The sequence below is a fragment of the Trichoplusia ni genome, chromosome 12, assembly GCF_003590095.1.
Source record: "Trichoplusia ni isolate ovarian cell line Hi5 chromosome 12, tn1, whole genome shotgun sequence".
In the NCBI taxonomy this organism is placed as follows: Eukaryota; Metazoa; Arthropoda; class Insecta; order Lepidoptera; family Noctuidae; genus Trichoplusia; species Trichoplusia ni.
The window spans coordinates 9,057,946-9,084,439 of record NC_039489.1 but is presented as its reverse complement, the minus strand read 5'-3'; the positions used below and the strand labels follow the sequence as shown (position 1 = coordinate 9,084,439).

The 26,494-nt window shown below is 37.6% G+C and overlaps 2 protein-coding genes across 3 annotated transcripts; one reads left to right on the top strand and one right to left on the bottom strand.

Moving 5' to 3' along the window:
* Positions 1-2,614: 2,614 nt before the first annotated feature.
* On the bottom strand, positions 2,615-20,048 carry LOC113499687 (histone-lysine N-methyltransferase trithorax). 2 transcript variants are annotated; one of them, XM_026880238.1, is made up of 14 exons: positions 19,100-20,048; positions 17,003-18,239; positions 16,737-16,928; positions 16,549-16,661; positions 16,324-16,461; positions 15,659-16,207; positions 15,415-15,588; positions 14,509-14,718; positions 14,163-14,324; positions 4,478-14,068; positions 4,176-4,399; positions 3,888-4,015; positions 3,445-3,635; positions 2,615-3,234 (listed from the first exon to the last, which is right to left on the bottom strand). In XM_026880238.1, the coding sequence occupies exons 1-14, from the start codon at positions 19,250-19,252 to the stop codon at positions 3,061-3,063; spliced, it is 13,236 nt and encodes a 4,411-aa protein (XP_026736039.1). In that variant the 5' UTR covers positions 19,253-20,048; the 3' UTR covers positions 2,615-3,060. The 2 variants fall into 2 exon arrangements, with proteins under 2 accessions (XP_026736039.1, XP_026736038.1); XM_026880237.1 differs by having other exon boundaries at positions 16,324-16,661.
* Positions 20,049-24,403: 4,355 nt separating this feature from the next.
* Positions 24,404-26,070, top strand: LOC113499695 (deoxyuridine 5'-triphosphate nucleotidohydrolase). The gene is made up of 3 exons (XM_026880261.1): positions 24,404-24,659; positions 24,736-24,872; positions 25,507-26,070. Exons 1-3 carry the CDS (start codon positions 24,562-24,564, stop codon positions 25,704-25,706), a joined length of 435 nt encoding a protein of 144 aa, XP_026736062.1. The 5' UTR covers positions 24,404-24,561; the 3' UTR covers positions 25,707-26,070.
* The last annotated feature ends 424 nt before the right edge of the window (positions 26,071-26,494 follow it).

Here is a 26,494-nt window from a genome sequence, read left to right as displayed (position 1 = left end):
AAAGCAATTTCATTATAATTTATAATAACATTAGGCAAAATGGCATTGTGTACATAAAAAAATTAAAAGCATTACTTTTAACACAAATAATATCAAGGGCAGATGCATACACTTAATAATTAACGCAAAATTCATCACTTAGTGATTTGGTCTTTTGATTATATAATCAATTCATTTTATGTATACTGGGACTGGCGGTGCGGCGACCTGTTAAACGAACAGGGCCGTGGTCTTTGGGAGACTCTTACAGAGTGTTCTAGAATAGACTGATTTTCTATTACGTAAGATAGCGTTAAAGGTCTAATAGCGTGAGATTGTGATTCTTCTCTACCACCAACGCATGCGCCGTCACTGTATACAAGACTAACAAAATGCAATAATTGTACATAATTTTAAAGCATTCGTGAGTCTACCAAACGAGACAACATCTCTACAAATCATTTACAAAATACCTAGTCCATACAATTGTAACACCAACATAACCGTTTCGTTATCTGTAAAATAACACAAGAAACATTGAGGAGATAAGGGAAAGGAAACGCGTGTTAATCTTATGTCAAAATAAAACTAAACATTTAAAAATATTGTGTTAATCTTAATAATCGAAAGTGATTAAAATTACCTGTACTTTTTATTATCGTAACTCGATGTAGGCTATAACTTCGACTAACTCTCGTATCAAATGTAAACAAAATATAACAACCTTTTTTATAAAAAGAATGGCTTATAACTGCAACGGCTGTGTTCGTATCATTTCTCAGTACTAACACCGATAGGACTAGTCTACAGATGCCGCCAGATGGCTGACATCAATTTAAAAACATTGATAGGAACACAGCCCTCACAGTGTACATACAACATAATGTTATTATTATCATCAAATTCATATTTATTACTTCTGCATTTCAGGCTGTTTGTCTACAGAAGACACAGTTATTATGCAATATAAACTACTAGATATGTCAATCAAATAAGATAACCTTTTTCAAAATTGATTTAGTAACAAACAACAGTAACATATTCACATCCTGAACGATCAGTGTAGTATCCTACCTATCTTATGGCTGTACAACAGATCACACGTGCGCCTTGATCTATCGCGCACTACAAAAACAATTCCAAATATCTACTTTGGTAGACAAACGGCCTAAACAAAGCGGAACAAGTGTGACGCAAGTATAAATGTTATTTTATATTAGAGAAAGGCTGAAATAAGACCTCTATTGAACAAATTATTGTATTACGAAATTGAATTGTTTGCACAGCTTATCTTTACACCAAAATTACCTTAGACATTGTATATTACTTCTGTGGCGATACCCATACATAGTACGTATCTAAGCCATTATTAGTTAACGGAACATTTAATCTTATGTGCATCTTGTTCTAACGTATAAATTTTAAAAAGTACTAATAGATACCTCTTAATTCGGGCCTACTTTAATCTGTCCTATTGAATTTATCTATAAAATACTTGGGACACATACATGTTATTTTAATACTGCTATCGTTAGATGCAGGAACAAGTATATATAACAGCAATCTTATGGCGCGGTATCCAAAACTTCATCATTTATATTGTTTCTGCATCCACATCTATTTCTAGAACAAAAATTGTGAATATTTGAAGCAGATTAGCAATTTGACTGATTCCTGTGATGTCTATTTTTGTGTGATGTATATCGTGTAAAATTCAGTCTATAAATGCTTAGGAAAAAAATGCTATAAAAATTATATTTGCCAATTAAAACAACACACAGGCAATTGATTAGAATATTAAAATATATATTCTTCTAAAATAAAACCAATGAAGCTTTGCTGAAGTAGTATTAAAGCTAACAAATGTGCATTTTTATATTAAACCGTGCTTCATAACTGGGAGTCGTTCACTGTCCAGTTCCGCGCTCGCCCCCCCCCCTCGCCCGCGCAGAACGCTCCGCACACTAAATAACTTATACTATATACACCGTAAAATATACTCTATAAAGTACAACCTACCACTATGACTACAATAAAACGATTTGTCGTTTAACTCATTATTATGACAGATAATTCCTCTTATTTACAATTTTACTATACAATACAAGTTAAAAATTAATAAAAGTAACATTGTACTTGTAACTTTGCTACCCTTCTTTCGAATGTACTAATTTCATTATTATAAACGCCTAAATTCCCTCGATATATGTACACATACGCGCTATGTTAGTCGAGACTTAACTGATCACAAATGAAAAGAAATAAGAACATAATGAGGAACAAATATACACTAGCTACGCACTAACCGTTCTCATTCCCGACACTCCGGGGCTAAACATATCACATCAAATTAAGTGCACACACTTAAGCCGTTCGCGAGTCATCAATCCACCTTAAAAAAACTCAACATAACTAACAAATATTTACAAAATGTATAAACCTATCTCAAAATAAGATTTTTTTAAGTATTACTAATTCAAAATTATTATAAAACCAACAACTCTAACACTGGGTAGATTCAAGAAAGAGATCATATCAAGATTCAAGTAAAAGTTTTCCGTGTCCGATTAGGTACGCTCCAGTAAGACGTGTCAAGATATGAGGTGGGAGTAACGCGATATGTGAATTTGACTTATTGTCTTACAAACATTATTATGTACAAGCCATAATGTGCTCGACCCAGGATTTTCATATCTTTATTTTTGTAATAAACAACCGTTTCCGTAGCTACGATCTAAATAGGCATAATCTAGAACTCTTACGAGATCCATCGTTTGTTATAGCGTCGTTATCATTGTCTGTCCGAATTAAATGTCTCTCACAACTCACGTTATAACTAAAGAAAGGTTTACGTCTAATTCAGTAAGGTGTGTACTTCTAGAATTATGCTATTCGGTAAAAGCCAGTAAGGCTTGTAAACTAACTGATAAAACACACCACAAGAATATAATTCACTTATTTATATTATATTCTCATTGCGGCGTATTTTGTTCAGTTTTACAGCATATAACCTATCAAAGATGTTCTTTGACAACACAAACATAATTGACACTCAAATCACTCACACGATACAGTTGTTCATTAGTTTAGGTACTTGCGGCACTTCTTGGCACCGCACGTGCATGGGATCTTCACCTCTTCGAAGGGGAACTTGTAGTCGTACGTGAGCTCTTCCCCGACGGTGATGCGGCGCAGGGCGAAGATCAGGATGTGTTTGTGACCGTGAATGTCCACAACGCGGGAGTAACAGTTCGGCTAAAACAAGAACATTACGTCTTAAATTGTAGGCAAACTACTTCAAAAGCGGTAGAATTAAGCTAGCTCTAATAAATTGCTATGTGCTTAAATCTCCATCGTGGTTCATGCTTACAAGGAAATAAAAATCCTTTATTCTGTAAGTACATTATATAAAACTGTATGTCTCATTTTTACATATATTTAAAGTACTAATACATAACAACTCACGTCACAGGAATGGTTGATGAACCTGGCGGCGTTGCCCTTGAGCGTGGCGTCGACCACGAGGTTGTCGTCGATGCGGAACATGTAGCAGCCGCCGACGCCGCGCCGCCCCGACATCGCCTCGTAGCGCTTCTCGCGCTGGTCCGCCAGCACTGCGCGGATCACCTCGCCCGCGTACTCTATTACCATGTCACCTAAAAATACAACTCATTTCATTATAATGGATTATCACGTAAAAAGTACTTCCTAATCTTCTAGAATAAAATTCAGAACATTGTCGCGCTCTGGTGTTCCCAATGATAGCGCGACATGAGAAAATATCCAAGTCATTTAAAAAAAATTTAAACAATAAGAAAAATGGAAAATTCGTTACTCCTCCATTAAACCTATTGCTTAGTCAGACATTTAACGCATAACCAGCAATCTTTGATTTATAGATTACATACCTTCTTCAATGTCTCGTTTGCAGAATAATCCTCGTCCATGAATGTGGGATCTGTATACACCCACAGACGCCTTAGATGTCTCTTTTAATTGTCTGAATCTCATCGCTGGTGGCAGCGTTGCTAAGCGCCTGAAAGCAGAAATTCCCAGTATAATTTCGATCCTAAGCAAGAAGAACTTAAAGAAAAGTTGAATCATTAAGTTGGTACACTGTGAGTAACTTCCTTTTGCGTAAACCAGGTTAAATACTGGAAGAAAACTAATTATTATTATCTTGTTTCAATTATTACCTAGAAATAGAGCTTTCTCCTTCCTGGCCTCCAAAAGGCGGCGGCTCCTCTCTAAACGGCGACGCCATCCAGCTGAACATGTCGTGGTTCTGTTTCCGCGATACTGGGCCAGTGCGAGCGCTGCCCCAAGGACTCTCCTTAAATCCCTCGCTCAAATCCAAGTCGTTGTCCCAGCTGCTCAGCGGACGACCTTGACGTGTCTTGTATTTTGTGCAGCGGCTTGCCTACAAAAATGAAATAATAGTTTAGAAACAATCGACATTATTTTATTATTCTCACAAATTGTTTGACATTACACTTACCCCAGGTAGCTGTTCCACAAGGTATCTTAGCGCGTTGTTGTTTAGACCCAATATATGCGCTCCTGATAAGCTTGCTGGTAGATTATATTGAATCGGTTGCAAACCCGATAGTTTCCTAGCATTTTGAACAGCCTCTACAACTTTCGCCCAGAGATCTGTCAGTGACGAAGATGTGTAGTTGAATCCGTCTTCCGAAGTTACTTCATATATCAACTTCGGTCCGTCATCTTTGGACGGGTCCGGTGCAGGTTTCGGTGCAGTTGGTTTGTTTTCTTTTGATATTTTAGTCTGCTTCTTCGTTATAACTGGCTCGATTTCAGTTTTTCTATCCAATAACGGCCTCTTCATAACTTTCGCAGGGGCATTTGTAATTTTCGCTGCTACCGGAGCTCGGTTAGTATCTTTTTCTGTTAGTACTTTAGGGGGTTCAACTTCTATCATTTCCGCGTCCAAGCTTGGCAACGACATTTTAGATGTGGTCTCAGCAGGTTCACTGATCCTCACGGTCTCTACATTACTTGCAGCTGTGCTGGTATTCGCTTGCTGCATTTCCGCTGAAATCTGCATGGCCTGAGCTGCTTCCCTCTCTTCCTTCTCTTTTTTCGCCTTTTCCAGTTCCATCATCCGTTTTGACTCTTCAATTGCCTTTTCTAGGTCACTGTCAATACTCTCGTCTTTCATGTTTAAATCAGGCATGTCGTGACTAACCGGCCTTTGTTTCGGCACTGCAATAGTTTTGGACGTGTTCTTTGTTGCCGACTTGCTTTGGCCATCTCTATGTAATGGTAGCACTCTATTCATAGGTCTCATAGACATAGGATTGACCACGTTAGTAGGAATGCCTGATTGTTGAGTTGGGGGTGCTTTCGGTAGTGTTATGCTCGAACTTGTCTGAGTCGGTAAGTTAATGGTATTATTCTGTACAGGTAAGCACATCAAATTATTAGCATTACTTTGGTTTTGAAGTAAATTAGTGCTTGCTTGCAGGGGGAAGTTTATGTCAGCCGCAGCTTTCGAAGCGGGAAGAATTTTGGGATCAACGAGATTGTTCTGCACCGTGATGTTCACAGTGTTATTACTGGAGTTCACGTTAATATTCATGGGTGCACTGTTCGGTATTGCTTGGAATGGAACATTTATCATGGTGCCGGTGTTGTCGTTATTTGGCTGGAATGCTAAGGGATCGGTGGTAATGCCAGCCACATTATTGTTGCTGTTATTGGTGACCACTCTTATGTTATGTTGCTGTGGCACATGCTGGTTAATGTTGCTATCTAGATTTGCATTATTCATTCTGCTCCTTTCAGGTAAATTAATAACCCTATTATTATTCTGGGAATTCATTTGCATGTATCCGATTTGATTATTGACGGATATAGTATGGCTTTGCTTTTCATTGGTCACCATGTTAACTTTAGAACAATCTTTATTATTGGATATACTCGACAACGGCAAATTGGTGTTAGAAGGAGGGCCCATTAGATTTTTACCTCGAATCGCATCTTGCGAAAACTTAGGTGGGTCCGAAACTGGTAAAGAGTTCCTATTTAATTGATTTTCCAAGTTTGTAATGCTTTGACTTTGTGATGAGTTATTTGTGCTCATGCTGCAACTATTTATATTGATTTGCGTGTTATTAGATACTTGACTGCTCATCATCTGGTTTTGATTGTTTGTGGTGTGTGTTTGAGAATTATTTAACATCATGTGATTTGCAGTTCCTGGCATAAGGTTGTTAACATTATGTTCCGTGGAGTTGGAGCAACTCATCAGCATGTCGTGTCCCGTCATGTTGTTCTGATTTCCAGATCCATACATGTTACTATTGTTGACATTGTTCATCATCATATTGTTAGACATACTCGAATTATTAACGTTCATGTTATGCATCATATTTCCTGTGCTCATGTTCATATTGTTTGTATTCGTGTTCATATTCATGTTAGAGCATATCTCCATTGTATTTTGATTGTTTGAAAACTGCGAACTGTTGTTGGCACAGCTACCGCTGCATGAACTTTGGATATCATTCTTAATGTCAGGAATGTTTGGCATGTGCATCATCGAACTATTCATGGTTTGATGATTCGTGTTCACTATTTGCATGGTGTTATTAAGGTTGCCGTGCATGTTCATGTTATTCATGGAATTCATCTGATGCTGCATCATTGATGAATGTTCCATTGAGTTTCTATTGTTCTGTATTTGGTTCATGGCGTTTATATTTTGTAGAGTCATAGAGTTGCTATCGTATCTATTGCCATGAATATTTGACATAGAGTTAGAATTGTCCATTTGATTGGTCAGATTGATATTTTGTGAACTTCCAGACATATGATGCATGTGCATGCTGTTATCCATCTGCTGCCTATTATGCATTTGGTTGGGCACATGTTGGTGCATGCCCATTATATTATTGTCGACGTGCGATCTATTATTTTGAATTTGCATGACGTTGGACATTTGGTGTTGGTGATGCAGACCAACGTTCTCCATTTGCCTGTTCTGTTGCAATGTCATCTGCTGGTTAACATGCATATTGTTTTCCATCTGCCCTCGAGTGTTATTATTAACGTGATGGTTCATCTGTTGCATATTATGCAGTTGAGTATTATGCATATTATCGATAGATCTATTCGAATGCATTGTGTGACTCATGTTACTCATCCCATGAGTTTGCATGTTTTCGATCATCATCCTATTATTTTGCATATTCATGTTAGACATAGGCTGTTGCATATGCATGTGGTTTAGCTCTCCCAAGTCGGATCTGTTAATATTGTGGTTATTAGATGCTAAATTATGCATGCTCATAGATTGATTCATCATGTTATTGCTGTCAGGCGTGCTTCGGTTAGAAAGCATGTTTCCTTGATTGTGATTCTGCTGAGAATTCATTAAATTTTCGTGGAATGTTCTACTAGATGAGGATTGGTTCAACTGTAATTGGTTGTTTTCGACTTGACGATTATGCTGAATTTGTCCATTCATAATATGTATCTGATTGGGTGTTGGAATTTGGTTATTATCATGAGACATCATTTGTATGTTGCTGCTGTGAGACATATTTGACGAATTCATTGAACTGGACAGATCATGTTGCTGGCTCGACTGCATGTTGTTGTCGCTGGACACAGAAATATTCATTCTGTTGTTCTGATTTTCTTGACATGACATGTTCATATTTTGTAGAGAATTGTTTCCAGAACTCAATATTTGAACTTGTCCATGCGAATTATTGTTGTTGGGCATAGAGCACATTTGATTTTGTGTATTTGGTACAGAAATAGTATTCTGATTGTTTTGCAGTTGCGGTCGCATAACATTGTGTGGTATAATGCTAATAGCTGGTGAGTTACTCATATTGCCGCTCATCTGGCAGTTATTCATTTTATGTACGTTCATTTGATTGGACAAATTATCCGTATTATGTTTGTTTTCTGATGTTCCCATGTTTTGGAAAGTCTTGTCATTATTAGCATGTTGTTGTGAGTGAGAAGCCATAATCTCTTGCGAGAAATTTAAGTGTCCACCCTCAGTTTTTGATAGAGCATTAATTTTGCTCAATTTTAGAGAAGTATCCGCATCAAAGTTGCTGTTCATTACGGACGAAGGTGGATATATATTCCCGGCCGTTATCTGAATTACATTATTGGAAGTCGAGTGCGAGGTTGAGTGGTGGCTCACATTAATACTTTGCTCGAATTGATGAGAATGCATATTCACTCCAGACATCGAGTTATTAGGCATCTGTATTAGGCAGTTCTGGTTTATTTTATCGTGATCATTGTTCAAATGGGTTCTTCCGGCCATGACATTGCTTTGCACGTTCATCGAAGAGGTATTCACGGTACTTGGTTTTACTGTCATATTTTGCAGTTCCAATTTATTCTCCATATTATTATTGGCTTGATTAATTTGCCTCCACGGTGTTGGCGATTTTATGCTTTGTGTGACACTTATCATCGGCATGCTAGCAGAACTCGAGTTATCTTGTAAGTTACCGCTAATTTCAATCACATGAGAGTTTTCAATTTTGAAATTATTTTTGTTGGCTGATGGCGCAATTGAGCTTGACACTATTGGCTGCGATAGTGGTATCGACTGCATCGGGAATGACGTGGCTGAATTAGGTATTGATTGAGATATAGCCATCACTGGTTGTCCAATAGACGATACTAGTGTAACATTCGGCGACATAGAAACAATGCTTGGTTTCGGCATATTTGCTCTTTGCATGTTCTGTGGTGTGCTCGAAATAGTCATACTATGAATCTGAGACGTTATAGGATTCATTTGTCTGCCAGTAATGATGGTCCCGGATTGAGAGCCAATAGTTAGAGGTGAAGGACTCATTTGAATAACTTTCGGTGTATGTCGGTTGCTGTTATTCGACGATTTATCAGGCAATGGCTGTAATGTCAGATTAGGCACAGACGTCTTAATATTCTTCATAGATTGTGGCGTTGACTGCACTGTCTGCGCGGTAACCACATTAGGTGTCGATGACACAGCAACATTATCTCCAACGTTATTGACAACGACGTATCCAGTTGGCACCTCCACAATAGGCTCAATCTTACTCGCCTGGAACACTTGAGTGGTCGTAGCCGAAAAGCTACTGTTCTGCGCCAGCACTCCTTGCATTGCAGTCGACACGAATTGTTGCGACGACATGACTGTATTTTGGACGATTGTCTCCAAGCCGTAATAAACAGGCTGTGTTGTTGTTAAATACATACATCCGGAAGGATCTGTGACCATTTCTAACGTTGGAGTCGACCCCAGTAGAACTTGATCATTGCAAAATTGCGGTAATAGAGTTCCTTGCGGTAAGATAGTAGTACCGCCGGGTCCAGATGAGATCAGGGTGTTGCCTTGTGTTTGCAACGTATTTGGTATTATGGTTGTTTGACCGTTACCAATACCACTTTGCGGTACCACTGTGGCTCCTCCAGTTTGCAGCGTGTTGTTAGGTAGAAGAGTAGCTTGTGATGTTATGTTTCCAGATGTTAATCCTTGAATCCCTTGAGGAATAATTGTGGTCCCATTTTGTGTATGTATTGCTTGGGGTAGTATCGTAGGTCCATTTGGACCCTGGGAAATAATTCCTTGCGTTTGTATTGCGCCTTGGGGTAGAATTGTGGCTCCCTGTTGGATAGCTTGTGGCAGTATTCCCACGTTGCCTTGCGGTAATAATACAGGTATACCGCCACTAGGTACAGCAACCAATCCTCCATTTTCCGTTTGTTGAATTTGGAATGTCTGAGGCACTAGACCACTTTGTGATATAAATTGCGTAGGGCCGGTTTTAAAATCACCTTGAGGAGCAATAGTCGCAATGTACTGCATATTTTGGTTTTGTTGTTGCGACAATGCTTCCACATAGGCAGACATTATATTTTGATTGGCTACCGGTTGCACAATAATTGATGGTTGTCCGGTTTGGTTATTAGTTTGTAATTGTATCACAGTATTACCCGGTCCAAGTGGGGACTGGTTGATAGTATATGTCTTCTCCATTTTGGTTTGTCTTTTTATAGTGGTCGGTTTAGGCATCGGTCGACCTCTTCCTCGGTTTGTAGCTTGGAATATCGGCTTAGGTTGCACCGGCGCAGGCTGCTTCTTAGGCGATTTTTGCGAATTTCCTGGTAGTATTAACTGTTGTTTATTCTGAGTATTTGGCGATGAAAGTCGCTGTGCTGTCATTGCTGGGACGACTATAGTAGGGTTTCCCTGGATTTGAGGCCGAATCATCGGCTGAATATTCTGGATGATAGAGGTACTCGGCATTCCCTGTATCGAATTAACTGGCAGTGCTATAGATGAAGCGCTAGCCATATTGGGGAAATTGGTGAATTGGTTTTTGCCTTGTATCATTTGTCCACCGTTACCCTGTTGGTTTTGTGGTATAGTCAAAACTTGATTAGAATTTGACGATATCACTTGAATGCCTCCAGATCCGGACAGCAACTGCGTCATATCATTGCCTTGAAGTTGTTGTATATTGTTGCCATTGCCGGGTTTAACGCAGATGTTATAAGGTAAAATGTTAGGCTGTGTTATGATCTGCGGCGCCATTATCTTCTGACCGTTGGCAGAACTAGTTTTAGGAGGAAGTAACATCTGTGGCGTCACAACTATTTGTGGTGATGATAGCATTTGTTGGTTAGCCGACACTTGCACATTGGTAGTTTTACTTTGATCGAAAATAACTGTTCCAGACTTCATCTGTTCCGTAATAGTCATAGTCATTTCATTTGACGGGCCTGGAGATGGTGTTTCGACAATAGTACCGTTAATAGTAATTTGCCTGGTATTGATGGACGTCCTCCTGGCCGCAATTCCCTCAGCTTTGACGGTGTTTTCCGTGCCGCTCACGACACCGGCGTGAATGATCATAGGTTGAGCAAACGCGCCTTGGAACGCATTTTGTAGAGTCGTCAATGTCCTATTTTCTGGAGATTTAGGGTTCTCGCTCTCACTCTCACTAGTCGACATCATATCGCACGAGGGAACGTGTCTGTCGTATGACTCTTTGTTTCTGTAAGTACACTGGCACCTATCACATCTAACGGGTTGCTCCATCTGGTTTGAAGAACCTGAACCATCATCTAGAGACCTCATGACGAGTTCTGGCTGGCCTAATGAGTTACCGGCAAATGTGACAGTGTAACTCTCAGTCCCGGTAGCTCTATACATAAACTGATTGGTTTGGGTTCTTTGCATGTTATCATTTGCTGGATGATTATCTTCGGCACCGTCCAGCTGTTGTATTGGTGTAAAGTCGTTATCCTGGTCTCGAGGACTCCCTGGTCGAGAACTACACGTGCTTTCAGAGCCAGACCAGTCCGCTGTGCCGTCTAGCTGCGATATAGGACTGCACTGAATTTTAGTGTAGAAGTCTATGACATCAGTGTAATAACCTTCATTCTTATCTGTTTTTGTATTGTTAGACTCCTCTTTTTGTTTCGGCGAGGTAGTGCGATAATTGATTCCTGAGGAATGGGGTGCTTCATCACAAATAGCACCACTAGTGCAAGTTTCCACTTTTACTTTCTTCTCAATCTCTTTTATTGTTTCTAATGGATTCTCTGTTAATGGAACTCTTTGCACTGGACTTAATTTACCCGTCACTGTAGATGTTTTTCCCATTTTACACCTTTTTATTGTAGATGATAGTAAGCTGGTGTCAAACTTATTATTCCAGCTGCTTGATCTTTGCTGCCCGCGGCCGGTAGTCAAAGTTTTAAGATTATGGCTTTGCAACAGCATTTCTGATTTGCTTCTCTTCAGCTCCTTGCTTCCAGTTTCAAACCTTGAGTTCAACAGTTCATCAATAAAGTCTGTAGATCGAAAATCAGACTTATCATTACTTTTATCATCTGACTGACCCATTGCACAATAGAATTCATTTTTGAGATCTTGAAATATGTCTTGCATGGATATGCCATCTAAAAGATCGTGATTTAAATCTTCAAAAATGGCATCTTTGACTTCAGGTGGCAACAGATCTGCTGTGTTTTGCGGTTCTTCTTCGTCTTGCTGTTCTTGTTTGCACACATTGTCAAGCAAGTGTTCCACAACCTGTTTCACAGCGAGATCCTCCAAAGTCACCGTATTGCCGAATTTGATGGGTGACTTATCGTTTTTTAACAGCATGACAGTCTTTCCGGAACCTGTCTCGATACTCTCATGCCATGCTCCAATCTCGGCCATGACACGTTCAACAACTTGCACATCTAAAGTATGATCTACTGTTATGTTAACCCCAAAATCAAATCCTGGTAATGGCTCAGCTAGAATGAGCTTGGTTTTGATAGTATACCTAACAATTTTTGTGGGTTTCTTGCAAGACCAAAATAGGCGAGTACATGAAAAGTCGACTGGCATCAAAAACTCTTCGTAGTCAGAAACCGACGGCACAATTTTTCCTAAACTGTGAACTGTTAGAGAACCTAATATAAATTGCACTTTTGTAATTTCACTGTATCGCTTCTTTTTCTTGTCAAGTTCAACATACACAGGTCTTGTTAGTTCAAAGTCGGCATCTTTTTGCAGACTCTTTTTAGGCACATCTTTGCCATGAGTTGGACAAAATACTCTTTTATCATCCATGAAAGCACAGCTCTCTTTCCTTGCGCAAGCATAATGGTAGGTTTCGCTGCAATTTTTAGCACAGCACCCAACACTGGCGCCTTTAACTTCGCATGCAGCACATTTGATCATCTTCCCTCTAGATATTGCAGAGTGGACATTTTGCAGAGATCCATCGATTTCTTCAAACACCTCAGCTGACCACAGTGCACAGTTTGAATGAATCCAATCATTTTGGCCGCAGTAAAGCAATCGGCCTTCCATTGCAGGGGAACCATCTCCAACAGCTTTGCAAAGTACACAAAGTCTGGAATCTACAACTGGGTAGAACTCTAGTAAATCTTCTTCTAATTTGTTGCAATCACTTTCCAGCTTGGGTACTATTTGATCCATCGGCTTTTCAATAGATTGCACAGCGGCCTTGATTTTGTTGTCGGCTATATCAACGTCTTTCATAGATTCGGTATCTTCTTGTTCACCTTCAACCTCCAGATTAGGTTGTAAGCAGTTACTTTCGCAGTCAAACCAGGGAAAGGTTTCAGAGAATAAATCCTTATATATCGATGTTAGGTCATCACTAGTTGTCCTTTGAATGACCTCCTTCATGTCGTGGTTAAAATCTTTGAGAGATACATAACCATCGCTATTAACTCTTTTCTTGATGTCTAAGAGAGATGGCGAAATCACTCGGTCTAGGTCATCACCGATATTGTCCAAGTCTGTCGATTGCCGTAACACGACTGGACTAAGATCTTGCTCGCTACGAGCTTGACGATAACTTTTCATTGGTTCGTCATCATCAGAGATTGCCTCATATTTGTCGTCATGTACAGTAGTAGGCAACATAGTCGTTGCTTTTTCTGTTTTTGCCTGAGGTGGGTAATTTTCGTGTACCTCAACACAAGAAGCTTCAAACTCCGTTTTAGTACCATAGAGGCCTGTTGAAAAGCATATCTCTTTGTTCTGCATTAATGGTTCCTGTAGATTAACAACTTTATGGGATGTGTGAGGCATTTCTTCTTTCTCCATATTGACGTCTTGTAGTAATGAGGAACACTGCCAAACTTGTGGCGCATTTGGGTCATTAAATTTATTTTGCGGGAAATTGTTATTCCGCCTACCTCTTGAAGTGTTTCTGTACACTTTAGTTTCTGACGTCTTTAAGGAAACGTCTACAACGTCGAAGTGTAGTTTCCTGATAGCTTGTGGCGACATTAGCCGGTACGGTTTATTCGGTACCGGCGTATTTTTGTGCGGCGTTAACTTTAAGAGGGCACAAGCTTTCTTATTCTTAGCCAGTAGTTTCAACAAGTGGAGTAGCCTTCCTTTCAGATGTTCAGTTAGCATTTTTCTCCATGGAGGATCATGTGGCATGCACTTGCAGCAGATGTATTCGATTGAAGGTGGTAATGCCGACAGAAGTTGATACCCTTCGCCTGTGAGGCCTTCACAGCTCGCATGTACCCATCTCCCGCACCATCCACATTCCATCATCTGTAAATGTGAAAATATGGAATGGTTTATTTAGAAGTAGATTCGAAACTAATTTACATTTTATATATTTCAGTAGAGTTAAATTTTAACAAACCTTGCTGTCGAAGTCGTTATCTCGGTAGCATGCTTGGCAGAGCGGGCAATAGTTGCCCTTTTGACGCAGCTTGAAGCAGGGCCCACAGAAGGGTAGGCTGCCTACAAACTTGCTCACACGGCTGCTGTCACAACTCTTGCACTTCAGGCATGCGCTGCATATCTGTAAATGTACGTCATAGTGTTAATAGTCTGTTTATTTTCAGGGAAATATAAACATGTAACTGTCTAAATGGAAACAAATGCCGTTTTACGAAAATTTATGGCACTATGGCAATCCAGATCTCGAAGATTGTTTTGCTCGTTTTCAGGTTTTAGTGACGAGTTATCGAGCATAGTAGTGGTACCTGCGGCCAGTCGCTGCGGTGGTCGGGCGGCGGCGCGGGCAGGCAGGCGGCGTGGTGATGGCGCGCGCAGGCGCGGCAGCGCAGGCGCGCGGCGGGGCGGCGGCACGCGGCGCACGACACGCAGCGCGCGCACGTCCAGCCGCCGCCGCCCGCCGCCTCCTCCGCGCACCAGCTGTGGTACCACTCGCAGCACGACGAGCACACTAACATCTGCCATGGACATGGTCAACTCTCGATTACATTTCGGCTACTCACTTTGGTTGACATCAGGAGAATCAAATCTTCTAAAATTGTTTCAGTTATATCATCATAACGTTTTATTCCATATTTTATCATATGGTAACCTCCTGCGATTTTGTCTCTTTGGTTAAGTTAGTATTGATTTTCTACCTACTTCCTTCATATGTTAACACATTTCTCTTATTTTTAATGCTATAAATAAAATCTTCCATAGTAGGCCACAATTGTCATTTTCCTAAAACCGTACTTTATTTTACCCATAAACAGTTCAAAGATAATTTGATCTGCTAAACTGTACAGCGTAAAGACCTATTATTATGTATAATGTAAAAATTCTATTATGTACATACCATGAGCAGAACATATAAAAACCAAATCCACAGAGTTGCAAATAGTACAATAAATTTTGATTAAATTATTAATAAGCATATCTAGGAATTTAATACTTGGAAATTGGAATAATATGTATGCTATTCAAATCACAATATATTTTCCAGATTTACACTACAGACTATGGTAATTTTTTTATGTGTATTTTATGTTATGAGCTTATCTTTAAGTTTAATATTTATTTTAGGTCTATTTACTAGACAATAATAGCGGAAATAGGTATAGAATTGACTCAGGTATCATACTAATGAAATAGAATAATGCTAAAAACTCTACCTTATCTTTCCCAGCACTACCGCATAGAAAACATAGTCTGGCGATAGTGAATGATCCAGTTCCAATAAGTCCGAATCCTGAGCTGCAAACCTCATCTGGGTCATAACTCTCCCAGAAATCAACACATATTAGTTCTGGTCTATTCTGCCCACACTTTTGTGATCGACTGCGAACCTGAAGAGAAAAAAACATTTTAAGACTTCTTTTTACTTTACTTGAGCTTTTAATATGAAGAAATACTCACATTGGTAATATTAGAGAGTGGTTTCATCACGGTCTTTTTAGGTACAAGGTCCATTATAGTTTCATCTTCACTTGATTCTGCCTTGCTCTGAGATTTGACGACAAGTGGTTGCTCTATCTTTCGCTTTTTGGTTTCAATGTGAGCCTCTATGTCGCTCTCCTTTGCTGCAACCGCTTCTGGTATTGCTAGAGGCGCTTTGTTTTCAGAATCCATTTCAGATTCACAGCTTGACAGATCAGGAGTTTCTCTATCCTTCTCAATAACACATGGGACACTCTCGTCCTCAGGAAGGCTTTTCTCAACTTTATCTTTCTCATCTTGTGTAGGGAATGTAGCTATGGGTTGTCCTAAGACAATAGATGCACTTCTACATACATGTTTAACTCTAGGCCCTTTGAGTTCCACCTTCTGTCTCTTAGGATCCTCAGTTTGTTTGGTATCACTCTTATCCTTTTTTCTAACTTTTATCCTCGTCAGTTGACGTTTTCTAGTCGCATTTATGTCTTCAGTGGACTCATTTGTAACTGGACGGTCTTTAGGAGATTTTTCCTGTAATGTTAAGGGTACACTTAGAATAATGCTTACTTTGTATAATTCCATTTTATTCTACAAAAATAAAAATGGATAATGCGGAAAATAAAAGTTTTTTCTAATAATCTACATACCTCAACTTTTTCAATTTCTTCAATCTTCTTACTTGGCTTTAGAGTTCCGAAGATCTTATTATTCTCGGTGTCATTATTAGTAATTGCAAACACCGGAGGGTTTGTAGTGGTGTTGCTTGCAATCCTCAGTGGGTTTGCCTGTGTCAAAGAACCAGGCGTTTTAACAGCTGACCTCATGAAAGGAGGCAACATTGCTGTGAGGCCAGCTCTTATGCTAGGTGGTACCTGGAATGCCTTTAGGCACATCTTCAGCCAGCATGCTGGACATCGAGCCTTGTTTGTGCACCGTAGTAGCTTCCACTGCTGTGAGCGGACTATTGGGGGGACATGACAATTTCCTGAAAAATACATAGTTCATTAACATCTATTGCAATATATCAAACAAGTCTTAATATCAAGCACAAATCACAAACCTTCGCCTTTCAAACACTGCATCACCAGTGACCCTGACTTTTGAGACAGCTTTTCCTTCTTCAACATCTTAGAAATGAATTTGCGACACGACTCGCACGAATATATTCCGAATTTTCGTGCTTGTTTCACAAATCTGTAAAATCTAACTGCACCGCAAACTCCACAGGTCACTGTTGTTGGTGGGTTAGGAGCTAGAAATACAAAAAATATGTCTCATTAGATTACCTGATTCACTTAACAACTAAAATAAATGTAATTAACTTACAAGATGCTGATGTTACTGTAGAGAAAGGACCATCTAAAGCAGAAGTTGATTGTGTCGGTGGATTCAATTGCAATCTAGCTTCTCTGAGAATGATTTTGCCTCTGAGTAGCTGCGATGCAGAGGATTTGTCCTTTTCTGGGCTAGCTGGTGGTGGTTTTTCTTCTTCATCCCCACTGCCACCAGGACTAGCACTATCCCAGCTATCCTCAGACTCAGAGCCACTGCTTGTACTACTTGAGCTGCTTGCATCTGATATATCCATCAGTTTTCTCATAGCATGCCCTGATCTGTCCTCTTTGAGAGGCTCTGGGGATTTTACTTTTTCAAGAGTCTCTACATTGGAGTTTTCATCCTGCAATGCTTCTTTTTCATATGAAAACAGATCATGTAGCTTTCTGGTGCCAACACTGAGACTTGAAAATGAATTCGATGTTTTGTCTTTGAAAAGATTAGAGGACTTCAAGGATTGTTGTTGTGAATCTCTAACCTTTTCGGTTTGATTTGTTTTGTCTACTTCTACCTCATCAGTAGTGTCATCATCATTATGTAAATTGTTAAACACTAGTCGCTTTAATTTAGGTTTCTTAAGCACTTTACTTGATGATATACTACTTGTTGTTGTTTGCTCTTCCCCATCAATAAATCTTTTGTTAGGTTTGATCACCCTAGATGAATGTGCACTCCGTACAGGCAAAACAAACTTTGTAGAGCTCCCACTCTCCTTCTCAACAGGTGACGAATTTCTTGGAGGAGGTGACATACACCTGCTATCACTAAACTGTGAGAATTTGTTCATAGGCTTTGACAAGGGGTTTAGATTTTTCCTTAAATAGCCTTCTTGATGTTCTGAACTTGATTTAGAACTTAAATCTGTTAATTTAGCCGGCTTCAAGATACTGTTGAAAGTAGAGTACTCTGTGGATTTTAAAGAAGACTTCTTCTTTATGATTGGAACAAGAGGAGCATGATGTTTGAGTGGGATCTTCTTGAGAGGAAAGAATATATCCTCACAACTTTCCACTGTACCAAAAGTGACTGTTTTCTTGACAGGTTTGGGTTTATCATTTTTGACAGGCTCCATTTTGTTCTGTGACCTAGTTCTCACTGGTGACTTAGACAAATCGCTGTTGATTTTGTCTAGTATTTCAGTTTTACTATTTGTTGTTGTTTCAGTCACTTTATTTTGGCCAGCATCGTCTGTCTCCTTTTCATTATTATTTTCTTTCTTTTCTTCCTCCTGAAATGTAAAATAAGACATTGTTACACATTTTTCAGTTTTGTGGAACCCTTGCTTTGTGCTCTACATTTTGCACTCAGGCATATTTTCATGTTACCAATACCAGGATCACTTACAACATAAATTATCTGCTGTTTTCCATTTGATAACCATGAACATACAGTATTTAATTCACAGAAAACAAAATGACACCATGTTTTTTAGCGGTAACCTTGAGAATAACAAATATCTGTTTATAAATGTTTTCATTTATATTTTCACTGTAAATTGCCTGTTGTTTTTACTCTATAATAAAAACCAAATAATAATAGCAATAGCAAGTTCTAGTAGTACAAAAGAATGAACTAAATCTGAGCGGCAAATTCTTCCACATGTAATGGTAGCCAAACAGAGCTTGACTTAAACAAAAGAATTTCATGATATTTATTTGTATTTTAACCATATTACACCGTAATAATGCAAAAAGGTGAGTATTGCAGTGTTAAATACCAAAGAATTAACAAATACATGCTACAAGCTGGCTTGATAAGAATGTGTATAACAATGTAGTAAAGGTTATGTGAATGTTTACAGTTTGTTTGTAAATATATTGTTGTTTAGCAGTTAGCAAATGTAACTTTCATAATGTAAAGCAGTTTAGTGCGAACAAAACTAAATCAAGCTCTTTAGAATTGTGTTGACATGAAATGGAACACGCAAATGTCAAAGTACGTAGATACAATATACTTGACGCTCTACCTATGCGATTATCGCTACGAACGCTAGTAGTTATTACGTAAACACAACATTTCCGTAGACACGCTTATATTTTATAGTAATTTACACAAAAAGATAAAGAAATCATAGCAAGGAATCTTTACCTCTTGGTCCCCAGTAAAATCATTAGCCGTAGAGCCGCGCGCTGGCGGGTGATTCTCTGGAGCAGTCTCATGGTAAACAGCCCCCGATAGAACACTAATACGTTTTCTGTTTTGGAATTTGAGTGGTTTGCCTGGGAATCTCGACCTTCCCATTTTGATGTGCACGTAAACGAAGATCACTTAGTGCGTTCCTAGCGATTGCGAGGAAACTGGCGCGCATGCTCGGGCCCGCGCGCTCCGCATCGCCATTTCACTCATTTATGCAATGTGTATAACAAATTACGACGCAGTTTTCATCGCATGTACGCTCAAACATAAACACTAGCATCACCCTTCACATTATTCACTAAAACCATCACTTAGCACTGTTTTTGCAAAAGACGACATCATCCATCATTTTTAATGGTCGACTGGTTGTTAACGCCGTAGTCGTATCGCTTCCATTCAACTAAGCGTCAGCTACTAGTGAAACAAAAGAGAATGTAGCGATACACTCGATTCTACAACACTACGCGTCGGTAACACAACGTTTTGTTCCATTTGATTATTTATTTTATCACTAAACAAATTAAATTATTAAAATTGAATCGCCGTAATTTGACAAAGATGGCTGTTCGCCGCGCTTTAACAATAGCGTACACGAGTGATTAACGAGACGAGGCGCGAGGCCGCGGTGTGAACGACACCTGGCTCTCGGAGGCCAGTTATGGATTTTGAACCAATCGCGACGTTAATTCGGACCGGTATGAAAACAAACATGTCGCTCGCTACAGTACACTCGTTACCTCGCTACTCTATCTATACATAGAGGCGTTTCACTCATTTTTCATCAATAAAAATGTTATGTTGTGCTTACGACTTATGATCTATTATAAACTGCGCGAACGGGTCGACTCGGACACAACGGCATTGACTGGTATTTTAATATGAATTATAAATAAATGTAATGTTAGGTCGAAAAAAAATTAAAAAATATTTTTTTAACCTTATGGATCTAGGAAATGTTACTCCTTGAGACGGTACTAATCGTATTGATGTTTGTCTTCGTTAGCATACATTGCGTAGATAAATATATCAATGTCTGCGAAATTGAAAACATCTGTCTTATATTGCGGGGCATTTATTGTGCGGCAGTAGGTAACGTTTACATGATACGAAGACAATCAATTTATGGCGTCATCTTAACAAAAAACCTGCGCGTCGCTGCGTTCTGTAGAGTTAAGTGACTCTACACTTAATATTTTCTTGTGTTAAATCGTTTAAGACGATAATTTTGTCAAATAAATATCGATTTGCATAGTATTGTTCACACGTAGTGAATATTTTGTAGATACTGAGTACATTAACCACGGGATGTCATAGTAGAGTTCGACTCTACATTTCTTGATTATGTAACTTAAATAAGTGATTCTTATTAAAAAAATATTTATTAAACATTCTTGATGACAGTGGAAATAGATTTCTTGATTGTATGTTTGTTACGTTAAGAAAGACAGGGCTTATCTTAATTTTGTTGGTAAAGTTTAACTCTACATTCTTTAATTTTATGTTTCTTGCTTATTCAGACTAATTGATAGATACAATGCAGTTACTAAAGCCAATACAATATTTGAATAATAATACTTAACTAAATTATTACGTTGGAACTCTACACATATTAGGTCGTTTTTTATTAAATACGTTTAGATAAAGTATGTGAGTTTTGATTATGTAAACCATAATTACGTAAATTGTATAGGAATAATATAAACAAAATTGTTGCAAATCATTACATTGATACTATATTATGAGATGATAATATATTGTCCGATTACAGTTTAAATTGAAAACCCTTTGCATGTAGGTACCTATTATTGTAAATACCTCAATCATAATTAATGACCTACCTTTAATTTGGTTTAATACTTTAATTTTGTGACAGTCTTGTTTTTGAATAGGTACCTACCTAATAAAAATATACTCAAAAATATTTTCAGTCTTTCGTACCTACTGAATAATAATACACTACGCCATGGTAGGGAATTAAAAAACGATGTTATTGGATCCTATGAATCACAATAAACTCAAACTATGATCAGTGGGTTATAGCTTTCATAACTAGAATATAACTAGTAGCTTAAATATTAATTTTACATTTATGGAGATATTCGTAACCAACGTTAGTACGAAAAGTTAAATAGCGCATACGCAGCATTTTAAAATTTAGAATTTTAAAAAGTAGAAAGCTAGAGTTTAGTTTGATAAATTGTACAAGCCGTGTTGCATACATACATATTATGTATATTACCCGCACCCTACCCTACACCGACGTGAACCCCAAAACTACCGGTCGATCATGCGTAAAGGGCGGAGAAGGGCTGATAAAGAGGGAAGCTTGTCGGTGTTTGAACCCTAGACAGATCGCCATACTTATAGCTACACATACATTTTTTTACGTACAAATATTATATGTTATAAAAGTTTCACTTGTAGCGGAAAAGTTACATACTGACCTCTAGCGTAAGTTATGAGAACAAAAAGTTCCTTGCTGAAACGCTTCCTGAAATAGGCACATTGAGAACGGGCGGCATTTCCTCGCACTTGGATCGAAGCGAAACAATTCACAGACACAATTCTCAGTAATTTTCACTTAAAACACACTATTTTTAACTTGAATTCATATTCACTACACTAGTACTATTTGTTGATGTTTTGAAAATAACAATCCGCGTGTAAATATTATGGTAGGAGTAATATTTACATCAGTTTCAGTGCGCTGGTGTACGTGCGTGAAACTGTAGTAGCGAGACTGGCGGAGAGACGACGCGCATGTCGCGAGGGACTCGCTGTAAATATAAAAATGGACAAAACTCCCCTTCTTGGGGGCTCACCCAATGAATCACAGTAAATCACTAATATCACACGCACTCGTAACATTTTTTTTAATGCACGTATATCGTCATTTTCGTTGTGTAAGTCACGATTATAGTCGGAAATGCTCCAGAGGTGATTCAAATTTAAGCGGTATTGAATTATAATGCAAACTTCCGTATAGCTTGTAACAAAATATTGATCGACGCGATTCCCGCCGTCGTTGGTAGACATTTTCAAAAGGCCAGCTTTTGGGAAGAGATAATCGCTGTGGATCACCCGCTAGCTATCCGCATTGTGCCCAAATCTGAGTCGTCTTTTGTAGCAGGTAGAATTTTTTGTATTGTTTGGGTCGCATACTAAGGAATGAAGTGTAGGTAAAAAATGAGTCATGAAATACTTTTTTAAAGTTATAGTTACGGCAGTTTGAATTGTGTTCTTAAAGATTTTATGCAAGTGGTTAGTAAGTCTCTGAGGTAATGATTTTGATGATGATAAGCAAATTGACCTACGTCAATAATTAGCATACCTACATTATCTATCTTATTAATTCACAAGGAACTAATTTTGTTTTTTTTTTATCATGCGTAAGTAAATTCGCTAAGCTTATCAGACTTCAAAACGCTAAGCGGCCACAGCAAAATCTCTTACATTTACCATGGTTACCTAGTAAAATAAAAATAAGTTCGTAAGTAAGTAGGTACTACTTAGTAAAGAACTAAGCTATTAATAACTGAAAGGAATACAAACTGTTACTATCTATCCATTATAAAGGTTACAATTTTATTGTGATATGACTGACAATGAAGGCAAACATTGTGAGGAAACCCTTGGCTTAATGATCCGAAATCGTCAGCCCGCGGTAAGGAAGCGAGTGATTAATACTCCTTGCCTTTGTCTTACCTTGCACTCCGGCAAATACAAACAGATATTGTATTTTTAGAATGAATGTAAATCAAGTCACTTAAAGCTCATTTAAGTTTGAAAATTTGGTACCGGTTACCTGTTTTTATTGAATCAATAGGTATAACTTCATGTGCAATGACGATTTTACCCGCCCAATATTACCTTTTTAAAGTCTCATTGTTCATGTAGATTTGAACCTTCTTTCTCGCAATACGGCTGGTTTATTAGATTTATCTACTAGATTTCCGGTATATAACCAATGTTATTGGACTTTCATTCAGTCAGAAGATCTCGATTATACTTGATCATTAGTACAGTACAAGCAACAGAGATTGAACTTGTCAAGATAGACGTTAATATATATTTTCCAAAATAAATAATATGTTTAAATTATATAATGCGATTAAACTCAGTTTAAAATGACCGCCTTGAAGCTTCATACTGTCTCTCTCTTTTGTAGGTAAATAGTAGCGACAGATAGAAATTAAAAATAGATCCAAAAAGATGACGTTTGAGTTGTTATGTTCGAGGTTTTATCATATTTTTTTTTCTTTAATCGCTGATGAAGGGCTTTTTAATTGGAAATTTGACAGAATAAATCGAATTTGTCTGTCAGATGGATTTCCAAAAGAAATCGGTTATGAATATTTTTCTTCAATCGCGTTAACAATAAAATAATACAGAATGATGATAGGTACTCTACAACTCACTGGTTGAAGTTTCCTGTGGGGGCACATAATATCATTATTATGAATCTAACCGAAAAATTACATGATTAGCTTCTTTTTTTTAATAAAAAATAGCTCTCTTATTTTTATTTATATATTGCTTTATTTTATTCAAATTTCATGTGTCGGTTTTGAAATAGATTTATAATTCGTTATTTTGAATTAGGAAAATTGGATTTGAGTTACAGATTCGCCATTGACTTAAAATTTGAAGACTGATTTTTGATGTCTTGCAACATATTATTCATATTGTCACGCCATACATTTTGGCGCCAAATTAGATAAAGCGAGTGAGGTACGTAAATAACAATTCTCGTCGACGAGTTCATTAACCGATCAAACTCGTCGACTAGTTTGTTAATTAAGCAATAGGTGATGGGATCCCATTATTATGCCAAAATGTGTTATAAGATTGGAATAAACCGTATGAGTACGATACGTAAAAAACTTGTATGCCAAACACTAAGGTACCAACATTTCGTTCGACAAATTTTATAAAATGAAGTAGAAGAAAGTGCAAGTTTCAGAAAAGACATTATGTAATGACTTGTCTTGTCCTGGCTCTGGTACTTATGATTACTAATTTGCTATTGTAAATTTTGACGTGGTATACTAATATTTTCATGAAGATAATCAAAATGTCCTATGAAAAGAAACTAGAAGAAGCCTGGTTTTTTAAGTAAATACATATTTACCAGTCGATTACATTTAATCATAATAAATTATTTGTGTTGTTGAAGAACTGTCATTTCTGCACCCACCATCGACAGTCAAACTAACTAGTTCACTCCTCATACATCACTAGCGCTTAACGTCAAACTTAAAACTTCAATTATTCAATAGAACTCAACCATAATCCTTTAGTGGCGGTTAATTTTACAACGCGAATATCCCCAACCAAGTTCTCCGTCTCTATTCTTCTTACTTTACTTCAAAATTGTTCAATACATAACGAGAATCTTTAACTATCTTACTAAGATGTCGTCTGGACTAGAATTGAAATTCACACGATTAAGTGAACATGCTTTTCCTCCACTAAAGGGTTCTGAAAAAGCAGCAGGATTTGACCTGAAAAGGTGAAAACAACATAATTGGCTATTCTAACGATCGCTTAACCCTTAGCCTTTGTTTTATCCTTTATTTATCTTACAGTGCTTACGACTACGTGGTGCCGGCGCGTGGGAAGGAATTGGTGAAAACTGATCTTCAAATTGAGTTACCTGCTGGCTGCTATGGACGAGTGGCACCACGATCGGGATTAGCTGTTAAAAACTTTATTGATGTAGGAGGTAAGAGTAATCACTAGCCCATTGTCATCCACAGTGAGTCAGGCCGCAAACTTATAATTTACTGTTACTATTTTAGTAATGGTGAAGTAAATAAGTTTTCTTGCCTTAAATCTTATTATTACCAATTCTCTGAACCTAATGCAGGAAACGTTAGTTACCACAACTTTGGAAATTTCATTTAACTTTACTACAAAGTTATGACTCTTACAAATTCTATTTATCTGTTCCTTTTTATATGTACTTGATATGGTATATGTATCACCGTATAGCAGTTACTAACTTAAAATCCTGCGAAGGAGCTATACTCCATCAGGTTAGGTACTTTAAAAAAATATTATCAGATAACTTATCTTTTTGTCCAAAACCCAGCCTAAAAATAAAATAAGAACAAAAACCAATGAAAAGACCAATCAAATATAATAGTATAATAAGTCAGTCATTCAATTATTTTAAAATAAATGACTGTGTTTGTATACACATACATATAACATCAACAATTGTCCAATAGAAAATAAAAAAAAATAGTTTGGGCCAAACTCATTCATATTAACAATACTGAACAAAAATTCAATGTGCTTCTAGATTTTAATGAGTGTATTAAATAAGATTAACCTCACACATCTACTTATTTCAGCTGGAGTAATTGATGAAGATTACAGGGGAAATGTGGGAGTTGTCATTTTCAACCACTCTGACAAAGATTTTGAAATTAAGAAAGGAGACCGTATAGCTCAATTGATTTGTGAAAAAATTTACTACCCAGTACTCAAAGAAGTCACCAACTTGTCTGAAACCAAGAGGGCCGAAGGAGGTTTTGGTTCAACAGGGAAATAAAACATTTTGTTTGGTTACAATTACATTTATTTTTAACAGTTAATTAGAATTAATATCTTTATAAAAATGGAATGTCAACTTATGAGAGTACTACTATTTCATAAAATATAATTTTAAGTTTTGTACTATCTGGTCCTACGTTCAGTAGTGTTTGCATTTATGGAAAATCATGAATAATTCATTCCATCAGATCTAAGGCCAATTAAGCATGTTCCTAGAGGTGATTGTAAAATTGATACATAGCATCATCATACATTACTTTTTTCTTCTAATTATCTAGATTGTAAGTATTGTGATAATTCTAATGTTTGTATTGATAAGGCTTTCATTTTATGATAAGACAATAAACTGTTCGATACTATAATTCTTTGTTTTATACATACCTATCTATTTGATGATATATTATATGCATAATGTACATGATAACAGTACAGGCCATTATACTCTTGTCATAACTAGTGATGGTTTCATTTAGAAGCATTTCATATTAGAGTAACAAACCAAACTCTTAAGAAATAGGTAGAGTAAACAAATATAAGTAAAAAGAATAAGTTTCAGCTTATTTTATTCTACCTAGAAGCACCATCACATTTTATTTGTAGAATTAAAACTTAACATTACAGCTTACATAGGAAATAACAGGTACCACAAGTGTACATTAGTATAAAAATAATTTATTTAAATTCAAGACCCAAGTTCAACGTATTATTGTGTTTGGTCTTCAAAACTATCTAAGACACTTTCAAACACCAATCTCTCATAAGGCATTGTTAGGCTAGTTGAAGAAA